General features: G+C 48.7%; 1 protein-coding gene across 1 annotated transcript in view; it reads left to right on the plus strand.

Annotated features, from left to right (window-relative positions):
- Positions 1–20,586, plus strand: part of E2F2 (E2F transcription factor 2) — a 33,728-nt gene extending 13,142 nt beyond the window's left edge. Inside the window, exons 2-7 of the mRNA XM_053398609.1 lie at positions 10,992–11,097; positions 13,572–13,791; positions 14,772–14,930; positions 16,155–16,269; positions 18,354–18,507; positions 20,006–20,586. Coding sequence (XP_053254584.1) covers positions 10,992–11,097; positions 13,572–13,791; positions 14,772–14,930; positions 16,155–16,269; positions 18,354–18,507; positions 20,006–20,253 — 1,002 coding nt within the window. The 3' untranslated portion in view covers positions 20,254–20,586. The remainder of the gene's footprint in view (positions 1–10,991; positions 11,098–13,571; positions 13,792–14,771; positions 14,931–16,154; positions 16,270–18,353; positions 18,508–20,005) is intronic.
- The last annotated feature ends 1,587 nt before the right edge of the window (positions 20,587–22,173 follow it).

Genomic DNA, 22,173 nt, shown 5'->3' on the forward strand with positions numbered 1-22,173 from the left:
TGCAGAGTTAGTTGGCATCCTGTGCTCAGTTGTGGCTGAGTGGGAAGCAGCCATCTTGGTCTCCCCATTGAGCCAGTGACTGTGTAGTTGCTTACAACAGCTCTTTTGCTGTTTTAATGTTATGCTGGTGGTGGAGGCAGGATTTTGGCCGGTAGAGGATAGGATCTGTGCTAAGCTGCCCTTTCTGTCAACTTAACCAGGGTACTGTAGAACTTCACATTGGCATAAAGTTATACTGCTGTCATGAGGGATTTAGGAGCAATCCTTTTTTTTAAATCTAGCCCACATAACTTGAAGTTGGGATTGTGCTGTGAGATCTATTTAATTAGGTGTCAGCCCTAGAAAGAATAGTTGGAAAAGAGCGGGGGAAAGAATCTGACTATGCCTGTTCAATGTGCAAATTATGAATATTTATAACTGTGAAGCAGACTGGTCATTTAGGGTAAGAGGGACAGAGTTAAGTCCTAGCCTTACTCTCTTGTAGAAATCAAAGGGCCCATTCAAAGGTAACACTAAACTATGGACTTGGGCAAAGTCCTCTTTACCATGTCCACAAGCAGGAGAGTGGCAGCATCTAGTTCCACTTTTAAACTACCCATAGTTCCCAACTGCACCCAAACTCTGGGAACTGGCTAGTTTAATTTATGGTTAGTAAGCAAGATAGAATTGTAAGCCATGGTTTGACCCTGACGACTTCTTTTTTGAACTCGACATAGTTTAAACCAGTGATGGAGAACCTGTGGCCCTTCAGATATTGTAGGCTTACAAATCCCATTTACCTGACTATTGGGTTTGATGGGAGTTGGAGTCTAACAACCTTGTTAGAGCCAATGTTGGTTTAAACGAAGTTTATTTACTTTTATTTATTTATAGAAGCATTTATATACTGCCCTCGCAGAACATCAGGGTGGTATACAACAGCACAAAAACATTTAAAAGCAACACAAAGCAATAATTAAAACCAGTTCCTTCTGATACCCTGGTGCCCAAGTTGTGTAGGGCAAGTTGTAGCTGGGGCCCATTGGGACTGCTAGGGTGGAAGGCAGAGTGATATGCAATAGATAGAGCCTATTCTAGCCCTGTCTCCTGCCACAAATCCTCCTCCCTGTTATTAGGTGCAGCGCCCATCAGGCCGGCCAGCGTTGCCAATGGCCAGGGATAACTGGAGTTGTAGTTCAACAACATCTGGAGGTTCCACAGGTTAATCACCGCTGAATGGGCCCCGTGCATAGTTTTCAGGGGGTATAAAGATTTCTGTAGAGGGCTGGATTGCCTTGGGAGGTGCTGTTCTTGTTTTTTCATGGTGGAAATCCTGTTCTGTCTGTGCATGAAAGAGAGAGAAGGAGAGAGTGGGTGTGTACCATAAACGCTGTGGTATTCTGTGATAATGTAGCAGAAGAGTTCCCACGCCCTAGAGAGGGTGTGTGCATGTTTTGGGGAAAGGATCGGGGGGGGGGGGTTGAGTTCAGGGCATGACATATCTGCCTGGGCAAGGCTAGAGCGTGGTGGGGCTCTGTTCACAGTTCTGCCACCAGAATCCTCTCTCCTCCTCTTTTAAAGAAATGTAGGCCCCCTCGGGGCTGGGTTTGGCCTTCGTTTTTGGCTGTAAATGAAGGGAATGCTTGCCTTCCAACAAGGGTCTTTTCACCTGTTTGAGGCTCCCGCTTGTCTTGCCATCCCTCCCGTCCCCTTGCCCCAAGGGATTGTGGGAAATTTGCCAAGGAATGCCTGGCTAGGTTGAGGCCTAGTAGTCAAATAAAACGTTTGTTGATAATGCCATTTGCTGGGAATGAAAAGGTGGGGTGCAGGATCCTGTTCTCCACCTCTTCATTAAAAAAAAAAGAGTCCCTAAGAAAGGAACTTTCATCTTCTTACATACCTATAAATCAATCAATAAATGCAAATGTTTAATAAGAACTGTCTCATGTACAAACCGGGCAGGGCATTGAGGCCTCCTTGCTTCCCACTCCAACCCACCAGCAACATCCTTTGCTTAGCACCAGCCGTGGCCACTGCAGAGGCAGGGCATTTCTCTCTCCCCAACTCGGCTGGCTTCTCTCTCTCCCTCCACCCCCCCCCCGACACCCCCAATTCCTTTTGGCTATGGGCCTGTCAAAGCTGAGGAGATGGGGAAAGGAGGAGGGCTCTTCTGTTCCATTATCAACGTGGCAGCTTGGGCGGCCAGCTGTCGTGCGGCTAATCCTGCTGGTGGTGGGGGAATGACAGGATCGCGCTAGGTTGGGCCAGGCAAAGCAGCTGCTCCCTGGCCTGCTCTGCTACTTCCTTTTGTCCTTTCCCCACCAAACGCCCTCCTCGGGGACTTGTGAATGCATCCTTCTCCCTGTTTCGGAGGCGGCGGAGGGGAGCGGACAGGCGGGCGCTGGGGACTCTTGCCTTGCATACATGGTGTGTGGATGGCTTGTGTAGTCTTGACTCCTCCACCCCTTGCACACGTGGAGAACTTTTCCTATAGGGCTGCCATACGTCGGGGGGTTGGTTCCAGAAGGAGCTGGGTTGTCTTGGATCTTCAGCAAGTAAACCAAGAAATCGTGTTTTTTTTGGGGGGGGGTTGTCTACTTCTTGAAATATGGCAACCCTATTTTCCTGTCTCCCATTCTTTCCATAAGGCTGCCGTGGGGACAGGCCATAGCTCAATGGTGGAGCTGCTGCTTTCCATGCAGAAGGTCCAAGGTTCAATCCCTGGTCGGGTTGGGAATGTCCCCAACCTGAGACATCAGAGAGCAGCTGCCACACAGCATTACAAAACGAGGTTGGCCAATGGTCTGACTCTTTATAAGGTGACTTCCTATGAGGGCCTTTCAGCTCTCCACTTGGACCACATTGGCACCATTCTTTGAAAGCACTATCGTGCTACTTCAACAACCCCAAAGAAACCTGCCTGGTGAAGAGAGTGCCCAGGCAGAATGCAGAACCCCTTCCCAAGCTCTCAATTGCTCTTGTTGGAACCGGTGAGGAAAGACAATCAGAAGCCTTCTCTTGCCACCAGCAGTTGAAAATGCTCTAGCTTATACTTATTCTCTTCAAACTTGGGTGCAAAAATGGCCCCGCCCCTCTCTTCCTCTTGTGTTTATTTTCTGGAACTCCCATCATCTGTGACCACTGGTCCTGCTAGCTAGGGATGATGGGAGTTGTAGTCCAGCAATAGCTGGGGACCCAAGTTTGAGAAACACTGCATTAAGGGATGCCAACTAGGGCTTTAAAAGTATGCAGTACCCAAACCAGACATTTAAAGCATTATTAAACTATTTTAATAGTCATGGCTTTCCCCAAAGAAACCAAGGAGATGCAGTTTGGTAAGGGTGCTGAGAGTCAAAGAAGATGCCTATCTGCTTCAGAGAGCTATAATTCCCAAAGTTCTCTGGTAAGAAGGATTGACTGTTAAACCGTTCTGGGAATTGCAGCTCTGTCAGGGGGATCGGGGTCTCCTAACAACTCTCAGCATCCATAATAAACTACAGGTAGACATGCAGCATTTCAGCTACCCACCACCACCTCACAGTTTTGGATGCCACGCATTCATTCAGCTTTTTAAGCAACTAAGCTACTGGTTCCAACTATGGGAAAATGCCAGCATACAGTTATCATGTGGCAGTCTGCATTGGTCAAGACGTCTTAGTTTGGAGGGGTGGGTGAGATGGCTAAACTGGGGGTTTCCAACATGGGGACAGAAATCCTGATTGACCAAGGTTCCATTCTCCGTGTTGGAAACTCTTCCTGAGTGGAAACACTATTTCAGATTAATCCTGATCGTGTGTTGGCTAGGGGTGTGCCCATCGTGCTTTGCTGTTGAGCGGGTGAAGCTTGCCTTGCACATTCTCACTTTCCCCATAATGTGCTTGCCCTTGAATTCCTTCATAGGGCTAGATGATGGTCTCCCAGTGTAGCTTTGAGTGCCAAGCAATACAGTGTCCGCTGCAGGGCTTTTGTCTTTCTGGATCTGCCTTTGATGGGTGTTGCGTTTGGGGCCAGGTCAAGGGCCATGCTAAGCTGATGATCTCTTCCATTTCGCATGACCTTACGACATGAAACGAAAGTGCGAGCAGCGGCAACAGCGCTGCTGTGCACGCCCCCCCCCCGCCTTTCTTGTTGTTGCATCTGAGCCTTCTGCTCTCGACTGTTACCGTTTTGCAGCTGGGATGTGCAGAACTTTGACCACAGCTGGTGTGGCGTGCAGCTCCTCTCCAAGCAAATTAAATGTAGGGCAGTGCTATGGTAGCAGGCAAATGGCTTCACGGCAAATGCTCTTTGCCTCTCAACTGCTCACCTGGGAGCCGTTGCTGCCGTTGCAGCTGCCAGTCCGCTGGTGAGTGTTTTGCAATGTTTACTACGATCTTAGATGCCTGTTATATTCATCGCATGAAGGGTTGCCATGTGTAAACAAGCAGTAACTGACTGTTGCAGATGATTCTGAAGGAGACGAGCAGAGAAAGCCGAAAGGGATCACATCATTTGTCTCTGCTTATGTTATCTGTCCTTTGGGCAGCTAACTCTTTAGCTGCTTAAGAAGTGGCGGCTGGTGCCCATTGGCATGGGGGCAGGGACACAGAATGCAGGGATCCCAAACAGTAGGTGGAGCCAGAGTCAATAACAGGCAGAGCCAAACAAGTGTTTTGTCCCCATCCTCCTCCCTGCTGAGTCCTTCAGGGGCAACACGGAAGCTAAGCGGACAGACAGAGCCACCTCTTGACCTGCTGTAAGAAGGCAGGTAGGGTTTGACTGAGGACAGTGCCCCATTCACTCGATAAGGGAGCAGGCTCCGATCCTACTGAAAAAAAGACAAGCATAGATAGATGAAGGAAGACAAGTGATAGTTCTGTGGTCCCCTTGGATTTCTTTGCCTATGACTGGGTGGGGGACCCTTTAAGAAGTCACAACGGCCTGACTTACACATGGCCAGTTCTCTCTGGGGTGTGTAATGTTTAGCCAGGGTCTGGCCACCTTCCCTCTTTTTCAGCTTCTATAAAAATCATACTGGCAGGAGCAACCTAGAGTCCAGAGGAGGCTGCCGTGGGGGTCATCAAACTGCCGAATTGGAAACAGTGCTAGAAACTCAGATACAGGAGCTGGGAGCCCACTAGAGCAGCCCTTGATGTTCCTGCTGAGATTCAAGCACTTTCAGGTGTCTTAAAAAAGAAAAAGAAAAAGAAAAGCTGGCCAGCCAACGCAGTTGTCAAATTTTGTTTTTGGGTAACTGGTCATTTTGATGGTCTTCATTTGCTTTTAAAGGTTTTTTACGTTGCTGTACGAAGCCTTGATGTTTTGTGAGAGGGAGGGTAGATTAATACTTTTATTAACTGAATGGTTTTTTAAAATGCAGCCGTTTGCAGCAGGGCCTCGCTTGTTCGCAGATAATATGCATTTCTCTCGGCTGGCTATCATAGAGTAGCGGGTGGCAGGAGGCGGGGAGGGGAGCAGAATAACTTTGCAAAAGCATATTTCTGTCTCTCTCTGAGTGTGAGAGAGAACAAGAGAAGCACAGAGCCCATTTGTCTCGCCTTCCACTGTGGGAGGAGGGTTGGCATCTTGACTTGGCGGGCTACTGGACCCCTCCCCGGATTGTCTGCCCTGTCAAAGCCACCTGTTGCTCTGCGGCCTGCAAGTTTGTGGCTGACAGATGTACCGCATGGGGAGCAGAGGGAGCAGAAAGCGTTGAGACCCCAGAGAACCCTCCTTGGCTCTGATCCGCCGGGCCTGGGGTTTTTTTTTTAAAGGCAGGCAGGAGAAGGTGGTACAGTGGATTCTGCTGCTTGGGGTGATGCTGTTTGCTTTAGCAGGTGTTTCCCGTACAGCTGGGTTTAACCATATGGGTGCCCACAGAGACTTGCTGAATGAAAAAGAGGAGGATATCCGTATCTCGGTTCGCTGTGTTCAAACCAAAGTGATATAAAGAAATCTGCAGGCCCGCTTGTGTGGAAACCTCTGTGCATGCTTTATTTTAAATATTAGGATTTCTTTTCAAAACATAGAGCAAAGAGCCAAATATCCATCCTGGCGGCAGGAGGAATTATTATATTTAGTTTTGTGTGTTTTTTTGTCTAGCCCTCTCTCTGCATGTACATCGAAGACAATGTTAACTGAAAACTGCACCGTGTATCCATGCAGAACACAAAAGCCTGACCTGTAGACACCGGACACTATTGTGTGTGTGCATGCTTCACTACAACCATGCTAGAGTCTTGACCCTTTTTTAAAAGAAAAAGAAACGAATTTTGCAGGAATCAAATGCTGCCCTATTGCTAATTTCTCTCTGAAACTGTAAGACATGGGTAGGCAAACTAAGGTCCGGGGGCCGAATCCGGCCCAATCGCCTTCTAAATCCGGCTCATGGACGGTCCAGGAATCAGCGTGTTTTTACATGAGTAAAATGTGTGTTTTTATTTAAAATGCATCTCTGGGTTATTTGTGGGGCATAGGAATTCATTCATTCCCCCCCCTTCAAAATATAGTCCGGCCCCCCCACAAGGTCTGAGGGATAGGGGACCGGCCCCCTGCTGAAAAAGTTTGCTGACCCCTGCTGTAAGACAAACAGTGGCAAACGTGGGTCCCCAGAACATAATAAGCCGAACACATTGCAGAGCCAAGTCAGAATTCCTGTGTCTTTTAAAGGCTTCTACAGAAGAGGGAACTTTAGCCAGTGGCACTAGTTGTACTGAATTGAGAAAAGCAAATCTGGTGTTGTGTAGTGGTTAAAGTATTGCACTTTGACCTGGGAGACCAGGGTTCGAATCTCAACTTGGCCACGAAACTCACTGGGTGATCTTGGACCAGTCACCATCTCTCAGCCTAACCTGTATCACAGGGTTGGTTATATCCATTTATTTGCATATATATATATAAATTATATACCACTGTGTCATAAATATATATATATCACAGTGGTTTACAACAGTGAACCTGAACGCTGGAAGATTCAGGACAGAGAAAAGGGGTTATCTTTTTCACACAGTGCATAGTTTAACTGGGCATGGCTGCTCCCTTGAATGGCTTTAGAAGGGTCTATAAGTCATAGAGAACAAGACGCTCAGTAGCCGCTTTGCTCCATCTTCCTCCCAGGGACTGGCTTGCCCTGTTCTCTGCTCCTGTGGCTCCCATTGGGCCGAGTGATCCAGTAGCAGGGAGGAAGCACTTGAGGAGAAGGGCAGGCAGCATGGGAGCAGTCTGGCCGCTAGGCAGGAAGTGGGCAGGAAGCGATAGGGGAGTTGGCTGACTTGGGCCGCTGCTGCCTGCCCTTATTTTTCCTGTCGGCCGTCTTTGCATATTGCTCCTGCTTGCATTTTGAATGCGGTTAAGGACAGGTGTCCTCCCATAAGTTGGCGCTCATGCCTGCGGACCCTTTCTTCATCTTTTCAGCGGCCAGCCCTTAGCTAAGCAGCTGTGGGATTTCAGAATCTGCCTTTATAACGGCTGTAAATTCTATGTCTTGATTCATTCTCACTCTGGTACTAGAGAAAATGTTTGTTTGCTTGTTTCAGTTACATCTCCATCTCTGCAGAGCTCTAGGAGGCAAACATGGTTCTCCCCGATCTCCTTTAAGCCCCCCACAACAGCCCTGTGAGGTAGATTAGGCCGAGAGGCAGTGAGCGGCTCAAGCTCACCCAGGGAGCTTCATGGCTGAGTGGGGATTTGAACCCTGTTCCCCCAGGCCGACCCTCTAACCACTACACCACACTGGCTGTCTCACACGGTCTTTGTTGGTAGACCTGAACCTGCCGTGTTAGCGTCACAAAGGTCTTTTAACCAGTGTTAGAAATTAGCCTGGTGCCAGGTGTGTTTTGCAACATGCTAGCTGTTGGAACTGCCCTTCTGCCCATGGTAACTTCCTTTGCAAAAATAGCAAAAAGTCACACAGTGGTACCTTGGGTTACATATGCTTCAGGTTACATACGCTTCAGGTTACAGACTCCGCTAACCCAGAAAATAGTACCTTGGGTTAAGAACTTTGCTTCAGGATGAGAACAGAAATCGCGCAGCGGCAGCAGGAGGCCCCATTAGCTAAAGTGGTGCTTTAGGTTAAGAACAGTTTCAGGTTAAGAACGGACCTCCAGAAATAATTAAGTTCTTAACCCGAGGTACCACTGTATTTGTGTGCTCTCTGCACCTTCTGAGCATCACGGACCCATTGCACACATTAATCCTTGTTGCATTTCCTCTCTCCTCTGTCTGTCCTCCCCCTCCTTTTTGGGGGGCCAATTCCCCCATTGGGATTCCCCCACTGGAAAACCAAACTCCACCCTCACCTCGATACTAATAGCAGCAGCCTGGCGTCTGCTTGCTTTCTATTTAAATTGGTCCCTCTCCAATGTGGTATAATAATTAGGTTGCCTCAGACCAGTAGAATCAGCTAGTTGCTGCAAGCTGGGAATTAGTGCTCATCTTTCTTTGTAGGAATGCTAAAGGAAAAATCTCTCTTCCTTTTGCTCAACGAGGTGCGTTGTGTTCTCTTTGAACTTAAAACGTGCTACTAGCAACCTGCTTCAGCGTTTAAGATCTGCTGCTAGCAACTTCAGCTGGACCGACTTGGTGTCTTTTGCCGTATTTCCATAGGTGTCTCTCATCTTGAACTGCTTGACCACCACCTTGTTATCACGGAGACCCTTTACCTGTGTTCACTGGCAGAAACTTGCAGCAAAGCTGCTCTCACCTCCCACTCTCCACCCCCCCCCAAAAAAAACCTGCTGCTTCAGCAGACATGTTTCTCTGCAGGGTTGGGCTGAAAGTCATATAGAAACATGTAGCAATCCATCAAGCAGTCAGTCCTAAAGCCTGCCCTGATAAGATCAGGCCTTTTCCCTTTGCTTTGGCTGCTAGCCAGCTTGGTAGCAAACATCTCTCCTCAAGAGAAACACTGTATTCTTGAACCACTTGTGTTCTTTGATAATAAGAACGTACAGCCCGTGGCATGTATGTCTCAAGACAACTTTTCCAACGGGTTGTCGACAAGCAGTGGAGCCAGTGTTTGAAACTCAGGTATATAACCTAGCTGCCAAATGGCACTTTAAACCTAGGTTACGGTTGCGACAGCAAGACCCTCTTGGTCCCTTCCAGTGCTACAGGTCTATGATCTCGTGTACATTGCTTGCCACTTGCTCTTTCAATAATTCGCTTGTCTCAGTATGCAAGGAGGAGAAACACACACAGTGGAAATGGTATTAAAGCAGAGGTTTTAAAACTGTGGTTGCGAACCTGGCAACCAGAAATCTCCACATGGTCCCGTACCAGTCGCAAAAAACTCCTGGCACCTGGCTATTATCTAACACGAGTGAGAAGGGCAGCAGGAGTGAATTTCTTCTTCCCCTTTTCTGTCCTTGGCCTGAATAACAAAATTAACTAGGCCTATCCATGTACTGAGAACAGCAGAGGAAGGTCTGTTTTGGTCTAAACCATGAATCATGGCTTAAAAAACTAGACTATGCACAATCAACATGTACCTGCAAGCAGCTGCCTTGTTCTACACAAGCGAGGAAACGAGCCAAACAGTTGCTCTTAACCATAGTTTGGTGTTACATCCAAATTAGGAAACTATGGTTAACAGCTTCAAAACATGTGAGGATTTGCATGCCAGCTTTAAACCGCAATCGAAGTTTATAGAGTTATGCATGGCATGAAGAAAGTGGATGGAATCCCCCCCCACACGCCCTCTGTCACTAGAACTTGCAGATATACAATGAGGCTGGAAGTTAGAAGAGCCAGGGCAGATTTCTTAAAAAGTACTTTTTCTTGCAGCACAGTTAACTGTGGAACTCGCTTCCACAGGAGGCAGCGATGGCCATCAACTTGGATGGCTTTAAAACAATATTAGACAAATACATGGAGGAAAAGGCTTTCGGTGGCTACTGGCCATTAGAGCTATGTTCTTCCTCCACTCTCAGAGGCATTGCATTGCTGGAAGTTGCAGGTGGACAGATTGATGTTGCGCTCATGCCCAGCTTGCAGGCTTCCCACTGGCATCCAGTTGGCCGCTGTGAGGACAGGAAGCTGGGCTGCATAAGCAGGCCTGGCTCATGTTCTTATGACGCAGATGTCTTTTGTTGAATTATTCTATTATCTCGCTGTATTTCTGCCCCACTTTTCTATAACTATTTTCAGAGCAGCTAACAGTCTGAAAGGTGGTCATACTTGAACAGAGGAAACCCAGAGAGAAGCTCCCATGGGCTGCTCTTCAATTAGGAATCTGCCATACACCAGGTCAGACCACTTGGTCAGTATTGTCTCGGTCAGTATAGTTTACACTGGCGGGCAGTGGCTCTCCAGGCAGAGGAGACTCCCAGCCCTACCTGGAGATGCCAGGGATTGAACATGGAACTTTTTGCAGGCATTGTAATTTCTCTGCCATTGAGCTGTAGTGAGGGCTCTTCCCCAAGGCTCAAATCATCACGAAGTTCAACTCTACTCATTTGGGTCCAAATAGAGACAATGGTATGGTTTCCCACTACAGATGTTCTTTAACTCAGCAATGCCAAGCTGATTGTTTTGCCACCTACGTATGTTAGTGGCCACCTGTTTGCTTGTGCCCTGTTCTGTTCTTTGAGCCCAAGGGACGCTAGTGGCACTGTGGTCCAAGCCACTGAGCCTCTTGGGCTTGCCGATTGGAAGGTCGGCGGTTCAAATCCACACGACGGTGGTGAGGTCCCGTTGCTCTGTTCCAGCTCCTGCCAACCTAGCAGTTCGAAAGCACGCCAGTGCAAGTGGATAAATAGGTACCACTGTGGTGGGAAGGTAAACGGCATTTCTGTGTGCTCTGGTTTCTGTCATGGTGTCCTATTGCACCAGAAGCAGCTCAGTCATGCTGGTCGCATGACCCAGAAAACTGTCTGTGGACAAACACTGGCTCCCTTGGCCTGAAGCGAGATGAGCGCCACACCCCATAGTCAGCTTTGATTTGACTTAACTGTCCAGGGGTATTTTACCTTTTGCCTTTTAGCTCCTGTTGGTAACTTAACCATGGCAATCTTTCTCTCCCTTCTTTCTAGGCCAAAAGGAAGCTGGATCTGGAAGGAACAGGCCAGCAGTGCATCCCAGAGTTCCGAACCCCAAAGGGCAAAGGAAGGACGCTCCCGCATATCCCCAGTCCCAAAAGTAAGTGAAAGCAGAAGTCCTGGGTGGAGAAAAGGTTGCATTATTTTATTTTTAGTTGCCATTTTTTTAAATTTAAAAATCAAGTTTCTAGCCCTTATGACTGATTAGCTTGGAAGTCATGTGGGCAGCATCCTGGAAAGCTGAGAAGCTAAATGTGTATGTACAGTGGTGCCTCGCAAGACGAACGCCTCGCAAAACGAAAAACTCGCAAGACGAAAGAGTTTTCCGTTTTTGAGTCGTTCCGCAAGACGAATTTCCCTATGGGCTTGCTTCGCCCATAGGGAAGCCCATAGGGAAATCTCTGGGGACCTCTTTTAAATGCTGGCGGTGGGGAGCAAAGCCTTTCGCCCCCCTCCGGCCTTCAGAAGAGGTCCAGGAAGGCCGGCGGGGGCCGAAAGGCTTTGTGCCCCACTGCCAGCATTTTAAAAGCGGTCCAGGATAGCAGGGAAGCGCTTTCCCGCTATCCCGGACCGCTTTTAAAATGCTGGCCATCGGGAGCAAAGACTTTCGCCCACTGCCGGCCTTCAGAAGAGGTCCTGGACCTCTTCTGAAGGCCGGCGGGGGGCAAAAGTCTTTGCTCCCCCCCGCCTGCCTTCCCGGGATAGCGGAGAAGCGCAGCGCGTTTCTCCGCTATCCCGGACGGCTTTTGAAGGCAGGCGGGGGGGAGCAAAGACTTTCGCCCACCGTCTGCCTTCAGAAGACCTCCGCTGTCCCGGGGGCTTTTAAAATGCTGGGGGTCGGCAGCGAAGGCTTCGCTGCCGCCCGCCAGCATTTTAAAATCACCCCGGGACAGCGGAGAAGTCTCTGCTGTCCCGGGGGCTTTTAAAATGCTGGGGGTCGGCAGCGAACGCTTCGCTGCCGCCCGCCAGCATTTTAAGATCGCCCCGGGACAGCGGAGAAGTCTCTGCTGTCCCGGGGGCTTTTAAAATGCTGGCGGTCGGCAGCAAAGCCCTCCTGTCCCTGGAGCTTGCGGGGCGGGAGGTGGGGAGAAGGGCTTTTCTTCCCACCACCAGCCTTCAGAAGGCTGGCGGTGGGAAGAAAAGCCCTTGCCCCCCCCCCCCCAGCCTTCAGAAGAGGTCGGGGGACAGACTGTCCCCGGACCTGGTCTGAAGGTGGTTTCCATAGGAACGCATTGATTGATTTTCAATGCATTCCTATGGGAAACCGTGCTTCGCAAGACGAAAAACTCGCAAGAAGAAAAAACTTGCGGAACGAATTAATTTCGTCTTGCGAGGCACCACTGTACTGATGAAATAGAAAAAGGTAACTCAATGTACAAAGTCACTTTTTAACATACACGTGGCTGTACTGTATTGCAAATCATAGGATTGTAGAGTTGGAAGGGACCCCAAAGGTTATCTAGTTCAACCCTCTATAATACAAGACTCTTTTGTCCAATGTGAGGCTCGAACCCACGACCCTGAGATGAAGAACGCTAGTATATGTCACTGCAGGGTGTGGAAGAAGACAGATCAAAACCTACAGGTGGATTGGCGGGTGGTTTGTGGGTGTTTAATAACAGGGTTAGCAGAAAGCTGGTTTCCCCCACCCCTTGTCTAAATTAGGCTGTTAGAACTTCTGGTCTGTACTAACTCAGATGCAGATTTATGCCTGCAGGTGCAGGTCACTCCAGTGTATGGCAGCAAGGAGATGTTTAGCTCCTCCTCACAAGCTACCATTTCCCACCTAGCCCCTGCTGTGATTTTGCATCTGGCAGGGAAATTGCAGGGCTTCTGCCTCGGTGTCTCTCGGTTGAAAGGCACTTCCCTTCCCATCTGTAGCAGAAGGAAGAGGAGGCAGCGTTGGCAAAGGAGCAAGCAAACGGGGAAAGCAAGCACTGCATGCCACTCCTTCCTTGGGCAACTAGATAGAGGGCACTTGCCAACAGAAGTGAGGGAAAAGGTGGCCACAGTCCTGCGGCCAGTTAGTAGGAGATGCCATCTGCCAGCGTTGAGTCAGGGAAGGCTTGCATTACTTTCTTGCAGCACACAAGCAGCTTAGATCTTGGCAGATCCTAGGAAGTTGCTTTTCGCAGAGTCAAGCTATTGGGCAGTGAGGGAGGGGCAGTTGCGTTTCCCCCTCCACATACAACTGTCATTCCCATTGGGACAATTTATAGGACTCAGAAGGGTCGAGCGAGAGGCTCATTGTAGCTTGAAGCAGCAGCAGAGCTTGCCCATTTTAAAAGGAAAGGGTTTATATTCTCTCCTGCCACATCTCAATGGGATGCTTAGGTTCATCTTAGGTTGGGTAGTTCGCAAGTCTCTGTGGCTTTGCTTAATGTTTTGTATTTTTCTCAGAAGTTTGATAAAGTATGTATAATTATTGTTCTGTGTATATTAATTGCCAACTTGTTGCATGAGTCACACTACATCTCAATGGGAAGCTACCAGGGCCCCGTCAAAATTTACAAGCATTCAGTTACAAGAATTCTGTGTGCAGGCTATGGCAAATCTTCTCTTTTGCATTTTTAGCCCCTAAGTCACCTGGGGAGAAGACCCGCTACGACACGTCGCTCGGCCTGCTAACCAAGAAGTTCATCCACTTGCTCAGCGAGTCGGAGGATGGTGTGTTGGACCTGAACCGGGCTGCCGAGGTGCTGGATGTCCAGAAGCGGCGCATCTACGATATCACCAATGTCCTGGAGGGGATTCAGCTCATTCGGAAGAAATCCAAAAACAACATTCAATGGATGTAAGTGCATTGGGGAACTGGGAGCAGAACCACGCTGCCCAGTGCCTTAGCTGCTGGACCCCTGGTGAAAAATGACAGCTAAGGGAATTGCAGCCTTGCCCAGTGAGGTTGGCAGGATATGATAGGGACAAGAATAATAACCCTCCCCTTTCTCCCCAAAAGGGCTCGAAACATCATTAGGGGAATACATTACACCATAATTGTTTTGTGAGTATGTGGTGGTGCTGCCGTTTGAGTAAGTTATTAACAGATGCCATATTTCAATAGTCATCCAAGTTTCACCCAATACGGCAACCTTGGTTTGGACATAATTTACTTTTAGGTGTTCTTTTCTTTTTCTTTTTTTACACAGTTGACCAAATTTGACCAACATCTAAGTCCAGTTTTGGTCAAAGAGAGCACACAACTAGGTCATTGTTGTAAAGTGGAATGGAGGGAGAAAAGTCCCGAGTCCCATTCAGGACCTTAATGCGTTTGGTCAATTTCTCTACCAACGGCACTGTCCATACCATTTGTCTCTTTAGTGAAAGCTGCAGAAGATCCAAGTTTTAACTTCTTTTTAATTACATTCGTACTTTGGAAGTCGAACGGAATCCGTTCCAGAAATCTGTTCAACTTCCAAAACGTTTGAAAATCAAAGTGCAGCTTCTGATTGGCTGCAGGAAGCTCCTGCAGCCAATCGGAAGCTGCAGTAGCCCTATTGGACGTTTGGCTTCCAAAAATAGTTCACAAACCGAAACAGTCATTTCCAGGTTTGCGGCGTTCGGGAGCCAAAACGTTTGAGAACTAATCTGTTCAAAAACCAAGGTACGACTGTACTGGTTCTAACATACATTCTATTTAAACTGCTTAGAGCTTTTGACGATGACGTGGTATATATTAAATCCTGTTGAAGAAATTAAAATAATGATAAAGTTCTCGTTTGAATGCAGCAAAATGCAGTTCTGTGCTCATTCAGTGTATCTTGATTTGCTACACAGGGGAACAGGGATTTTTGAGGACTCCTCTGTGGCAACGAAGCAGCAGGCATTGCGGCAGGAGCTGACGGAGCTCTCCAAGACTGAGAGGATGCTGGACAAGCTCATCCACGAGTGCACACTTCAGCTGAAGCACCTGACAGATGAAGAAACAAATCAGAGATATCCTTTAGAGGGCCGGGAGGTTCTGGAGAAGTTGGGTGGGAGTCTGGAGAGCTGGCTTCTGTCCTCAGTGAACAATGTAGCTCATTGTGGCTCTCATCAGAATTGTTGGATTCCAGCTTCCATCAGCCCCAGATAGCATGGCGTCAAGGGTGCTTCCCAGCCAAAGGAATACTTATGGCAGATGGTTAAGCCTTTATTGTCAAATATAACACTTACAGTCACTTCTACAGCTCTGGATACCTATGCACCCCAATCCAGTTATTCCCAGGTCCTCACTGTCTAGAGCAGTAGCATCAACATGGGTCCACTCCCCTCCACCAGTTTATATATCTTCCCCCAATGGGCTGTGTTAAGGGTATCGGGTGATTGCTTGAGAACAATCAGGCAAGATGCCTCACTAGTCTGTGCTAAAGCTTTCTTATTGGTGCTAAAAAACCTTTGCAAAGCAGAGCATCTCTATTCCATGTCTTGCTCATTCACTGGCAGAATCTGAGAGTGGGCGGTGCTTAAATCTTCCCAGTCTTGACCCCCAGTCTGCGCCTCCCCTCTCTGCACGGAAGCCTACTGCGCAAGGACGGCTTGGGTAAAGGAGGACCTCCCTCCTCCCCGCTTTGCTCAGGCAAGGTGTCCTGGCACCGCCTTGCCTCCTCCAAGCCCTGCATCTCCTCTCCACTGGAGGCGTGGCTTCCTTCCTCTGCTGATCGATCTCTGGGGGCTCTCTGTAATCCATCCAGCTTTTCCCCTCTCGCCCCTGAGCCGATGGCAGTTCCCTGTCAGGCTGCATGCATGCAGCCAGAGACTGTGTGGCAACTTCCTCTGCTCCTCCCTTTTCATTTCCCTCCTGGTTCTAGGGGACAGTGGTGCAGGAGAGGGTGGGGAAGCACCTGGCCCTTCACTTGCCTGATCTGCCTCTTCCTCGTCCTCGTCCCTAAGGAAGAGGTTTCCTTAAGTTTCCTAAGTTTTCCCTGCCTCTTGATTCTTGCCTCCTGGCTGGTACAGGTGCCCACAGATCACGGTGTCACTCTCCTGAGTCAGACGCCAGCCCTCTTTCCTCCAGGGCACACTCACCAGCATCCTGCTAGTAGTCCCTGACGCATTTGCCAGGCATGATGGGAGTTGGAGTCATGTTACATCTAGAGAACACCATGTTCGCTTACCTCTGCCTGAGCTGATTCTGGATATGGGTGCCTGGTGTTTTCTTTAACTTCTGCCCTGCCCTACGCTAGCATATGTCACTTATCAGGATATCCGGGCCATCAGCAACTTCAACGAGCAGACGGTGATTGTGGTCAGAGCCCCACCAGAAACCCGGCTGGAGGTGCCAGACGTTTGCGAGGTGAGATTGCAAGATTGGGTTGCGGGGCAAGAGTATAAATAATGTAAGAAGAGCCTGCTGGATCAGGCCAATGTCCCATCTATTCCAGCATCTTATTTTCAGTTACTGGTAGGCAACTCTACCAGTTGCCTACGGGGAAAGCCCTCTGGCAGACCTGAGCAGTTTCCAGCAACTGATATTCAGAAGCATCCTGCCTCCAGCTAGAGATATCCCTCAGGGCCAGTAGCCATCAATTGCCTTATCCTTTATGAATTTGTTAAGCCCTATTTTCTTTCTTTCTTTTATTTATTAACATTCTTATGTCACATATGTATACATTATCCTACTACATTACAGAACATATTATAATATAATTTCCAACATGTATACAAAGTTTATATACCAAATTTATGTACCTAAAGAAAGAAACAAGGGGGAAAAAGGGAAAAAAAGACATAAAGCCATTTCAAAATAATATTTGTACCAACACTACGGACTTCCTGTCAATCTCATATATTCTTTTTTTACAAATGAATGTACTCTTATTATTGTATATTTCTTTACATTTTATCTAATACATTCCTATATCAATATGTACCCTTAATCTTGTTTCTCAACTCAATTTCTCTCCAACGTCAATCGAATGCTAGCATAGATAGCGAACCTTTACTATATTTTTGAACATATATCTTATATCTATCCCATTTTTCCATAAATTTTTGTTTTGAATTTCCTCTCAGGCTATTTGTCAACTGTGCCATTTCAGCAAATTCTTGTAGTTTATTATGCCAGTCCGTTATTGTTGGGGCTTCTTCTTCCTTCCACCCCTTTGCCACCAAAGTCCGGGCTGCAGCCATTGCATATAAAAATACCTCTCTAAAGGCCTTCGGGATGTCCCTGCCAACAATACTTGTTAAGCACAATTTTCAAGCCATCCAAGTTGATGGCCACCACTGTCTCCTGTTTTTTTTTGCCTGCCTCTTGGTAGAATACTAGAATTGTAGAGTTGGAAGGGACCCTGTGGGTCATGTAGTCCAACCCCCTGCAATGCAGGAATCTCAACTAAAGCATCTGTGACAGGTGGCCAGCCAACCTCTGCTCGGAAACCTCCAATGAGGGAAGAGTCCACCACCTCCTGAGGAGGTCCATTCCCCTGTCAAACAGCTCTTACTGTCAGAAAGTTCTTCCTGGTGTTTAGTTGGAATCTCCTTTCCTGTAACTCAAAGAGTGGCTTCACAAGATGAGAGCTAGCATAGCATTAGCGGCTAAGAGACTCCTCTGTGCATCGGGGAGTCCTGGGTTCAAATCCCACCTCTGTCATGAACTTACAAGGTGACCCATAGGCATGCCACTTTTATTTCAGCCTCAGTTTCTCTTCCTCCCCTCTGTAAACGGAATATCAGAATAATAATTCTCGCCTACATTGCGGCATAGGAGGGACTGGGTGGTGCTGTGGGTTAAACCACAGAGCCTAGGACTTGCCGATCAGAAGGTCGGCGGTTCGAATCCCCACAACAGGGTGAGCTCCCATTGCTCGGTCCCAGCTCCTGCCAACCTAGCAGTTCGAAAGCACGTCAAAGTGCAAGTAGATAAATAGGTACCGCTCCGGCAGGAAGGTAAACGGCGTTTCCGTACACTGCTCTGGTTCGCCAGAAGCGGCTTAGTCATGCTGGCCACATGACCCGGAAGCTGTGTGCCGGCTCCCTCGGCCAGTAAAGCGAGATGAGTGCCACAACCCCAGAGTTGGCCACGACTGGACCTAATGGTCAAGGGTCCCTTTACCTTTACTTTACATTGCGGCATGGACCCTATTACCATGTTATTGACAGCTTTGTAGGGCCCTGTTTCCTAAGTAAAGTGTAGCCTGGTAGAACATAGGAAACTGCCTTGAACTGCCTATTTGTCCAACTACCCTAATACTGTCCACTCTGACTAGCAGCTTCTTCCTGGGTATTTAAGCCTTCCCCATGTAATGTGGCCTCCTGGGGGAGGGGGGTGATAGCTTACCTTCCTAGCCTCTCCCCCAGATCTCAGTGTGTTGTGTTTGGCTTAGTAGGTGACAGGTTGTTCTCTAGTCTCACACCGCTTTCCTCTTTTCTGGCCAGGAGAACGTCCAGCTGCATCTGAAAAGCAACAACGGCCCCATCGAGGTATACCTCTGTCCTGAGGAAATCCTGGAGGAGAGCCCAGCCAAGGAAGGCAGCTTCCCTGCTCCTGCTCCAGCACCCCAGGAGAGCAGCAACCCCCCGACAGTGAAAGGTAAAATCTTGGGGGTCTGGATAACCAATGCCTTGACACTTTTGCACCAGTGGATTGCATTTTGGTTTCTGCAAGGTGTCTCTGCAAGACCACCACCCCCCCACCTTTCCAGCAATGCTCTCCAAACTGGTTTATTTGCTTGTCTCAGGGCAGAGCGCCCTGGGCCAAAGCATCCTTCCTTGGATCCCTTCCTGCTTAACCTGGCAGCAGTACCCAGTAGTTGGGTCTTGTGGCCACCTTTTTCATTTCCTACAATGCCCTGCACTGTAGCTCCCGAATCTGCTGCGATGCTAAACAAGGCAAGGCGAGCAGACGGGTTAGGAGTCTCCAAGGAACTCTTGCTGATAGCAGAATCCGCATACAAAGCCAGACAGTCTAGAGATCTGGGAATCCAGACGGACACAGAGCCAAGGCTCCAGATGGAGAGCAGGAAGCAGCAACAAGCATTGTTTCTAGCATCTGACTGTTGCTGGAAGCTCTGCTTCAGAAGGCTGAAGCCAGCTGATTCTCAGCAGTGCCTTCTCTGAGTCCTTGAAGGCTGATCAGCTGCTGGTGGAGTCACTCTGCCTTCTCCCCCTTTAGGATGCTGTTCAGCAGGCAAGGCTGACTACTGGCCCATGACAATTACTGCCTCCGATCGTGGAGACAGGACGTAGCCATCATAGTCAGTAGCCATGAACTTGTCCTCCTGTGTCTGACCCTCTTTTAAAGCCATCCAAGTTGGTGGCCATCCTTGCCTGCTGTGGGAAGCAGTTCCATCGTTTATGTGCAGAAAGAAGGGCTTTTATCTGTCCTGAAATCTTCAGCTTCACTGGACGTCCACCAGTGTCTTGAGAGAGGGAGAAAGCCTTTTCGCTCTCCATTTTCTCCATGCAATGCACAATTGTATAAACTTTTGTCATGTCACCTCTTGCCTAAAAAAGCCCCCAGTGCTGCGATCCTTCCTCATAGGGGCATTGTTCCAACCCCTTGAAACTCCCTGGGGCTCCCTGCCTTCTGCTTCTCCCAATAATAATAATTATTATTTTTTATTTATACCCCGCCCTTCCCGGTTCAAAAACCGGACTCAGGGCAGCTAACAACAAATTTAAAACACTTAATTGTAAAAGCAGTATAAAAACATGAATAACAATAAAATTAAAAATTCAATTTAGGGGAATAAGCATTAGATAATCCCCAGGGCTATCTGGCTGAATTGGTCCTACTTGGGCCAGCGAGGAGGCCAGGGGACAATTAGCTGTGGGGTCTCAGAGCGAGTGATCTTCATAAAAGGGGAGGGGGAGGGAAGAGAAGGGAAATAAAGGATCAGGCTGGGTTCAAATTAAAGGCCAGGCGGAATAGCTCTGTCTTACAGGCCCGACGGAAGGAGGTTAAATCCTGTAGGGCCCTAGTTTCATGGGACAGAGCATTCTACCAGGTCGGAGCCATCACTGAGAAGGCCCTTCTCTCAGTGGGTACCAGCCACCACTCCTCCCTTCTCTTTGTGTCTTTTCCCCAGTCGAGTCCGTGAAGACTGAGCTGCCCAGCTGCCTGATGGAGGGGGAAGACGGCTTCCTTGAGCTGCCTCACCACCTCCTGCAACAGACCGAGGACCAACTCCCTTCCGCTTCCTATGGTGACGCGGGGCCCTTTGTCACCTTCTCCCCTCACCTCGACCAGGAGGACTACCTGTGGGGGCTGGAGGAGGGCGAGGGCGTCAGCGACTTATTTGAGGCCTACGACTTGGGCGACCTGCTAAAGAACTGAGCCCCCAGGATCCCCAGGCCCTTCTCATGGTGCTAATTGCCTCCACTCCAGAGCCTCGGGGCTTTTCTGCCTTGGGGCACCTGCTTGCATTTGGGCCCAGCGGAACCTGGCTGCCAAGACCCCCACAAGCAGCTCTCCGAGAGATCCTTATTCATCTCAGGCTTTTCTGAAACCGTCGTGGACGTTGTGCGTGACACTCCCCTCCCCCTTGATGCAATGAGAAGTGCCAACAGCTGCCATGGGGGGGACCCCCCTCCTACCCCTTTTCCTTCTGCAGAGGTTGCAAGCTGGATGATTATCCCTCCACTCCACTCGTGGTGCCAGCAGCTATAATAGCCCATGTCTGTGACTTTTCTAGGGACCCTTGGAACCTTAACCCCATGATGCGTCCTTGTTTTGTTCCAATTTCTCACCGAGGCAGAAATGGTCTATTTAGGGCAGTATCGGTAGCACCAGGTGTGATTCTGGCTGGCAAAGCAACTGCGCTAATCCCAGCAGCAGGAGATGTGCAAGAGAGCCATTTTCCTTGGCTTTGGCACCCTGAAATTATAGGCCAATCTGCCAGGAGAAGTAATATTTTTAGCAAGTGCTTGGCACAGGGTACTCTCCTGCTACTGCTGCGATTCCTCTCCAAGTATCAGTCCTGTGGCACGATGTGTCTGAGCTAAAAGCCCGTCCTGGTGAAGCCGATTTAACTTGAAACTTCCTTTCCAGTGCGCTCTGGTATGAAGCTGCAAGGTCGCATGCTTCCTCCTGTGAATGCACCACATGATGTTCTAAATCTGAAATGAACGGCTGGGGAACCTGTTGGACTGCAGCTCCCATCATTCCAGGCTGGCTGGAGCTGATGGGACTTGTTGTTGAACACTGGGAGGACCACAGGTTCTCTACTGTATCAGGAGGGTAGGGGAAGGTTTCCTTTGTCTCCTACGGTAGCTAGAACAAGGTGAGGTTGGCTTATTTTTTGCAGGCTGAGTTCTAAGCAAGCCATGCACATCCCTTGCTAAGATGTCTATGCATAGGCTAAGCTGCACTTTTTGGACTTAAGCCATGCAAAGGGATCTGTCCCCTTCATTTCCAAGGGTAGCCTCATCCTTGGAAATGGAGCCATTTCTGGTTGGCGGAACCTTCTCCTTGCTTCAGACGGTTCTGCCTTGGGCAAAGCATTCTTTCTTCCGCTAGAGTTGTCTGACCCCTCCAGATGTTGTCAGACTCCAACTCCCACCAGCCCTGATCAGCAGTGTTATTGATGATGGGAGTTGGAGTCCCAGCAACATCCAGAAGGCCAGAGGGTTCCGCATCCCTGCACTGTAGCCCCCGTCCCAAATTTAGGTACACCAGAGGATGTAATCTCTCGTCATTCATAATCACCAGATGAAGTAGCTCACCTTCTTTGAGGTGTTGGAGGAACTCAGCTGGAAGGACTGTAACTCTTAAAGCAGGGATTGGGCTACCTTTGGCCCTCCAGATGTTGTTGAACTCCCAACATCTGGAGAGGACTGCAGATTCCCCAACTCTGCCTTATTGGTTCAGTTCGATTTTAATCTTCAACCTCACCATTGTCACCAAATCCTCCTGCCTAACAGAGCCTTATTTCTTTGTATTGGGGCTTGTCATCTTTGGGTATCAAAGGTGGCTGTCCAGTTCCTTAATTTGGCTTAGTAAGTAAGCGAGCAAGGCCTTTTCCTAAGCTTGTCCCATCCATGACCAAGAAATATAAAACAGGGAAGCTCTTTTGGCTGGACCCATTGCGGTAGGAGCCTAGAGAAGCTTTGGAGTTGCATAGAATTTGTCTGGCAAGCACAAAACCTTGCTGGTTCTTCTTGCTGTGTTTGTTGCCCTCTAAAAGTTGATGTCCCGCCAGTTCTTGGTTTTTTTAATGTCCTTGCAGAGCTAGACAAGACACAGGCCAGTCCCTGA

The sequence above is a fragment of the Podarcis raffonei genome, chromosome 8 (genome assembly GCF_027172205.1).
Source record: "Podarcis raffonei isolate rPodRaf1 chromosome 8, rPodRaf1.pri, whole genome shotgun sequence".
NCBI lineage: Eukaryota > Metazoa > Chordata > Lepidosauria > Squamata > Lacertidae > Podarcis > Podarcis raffonei.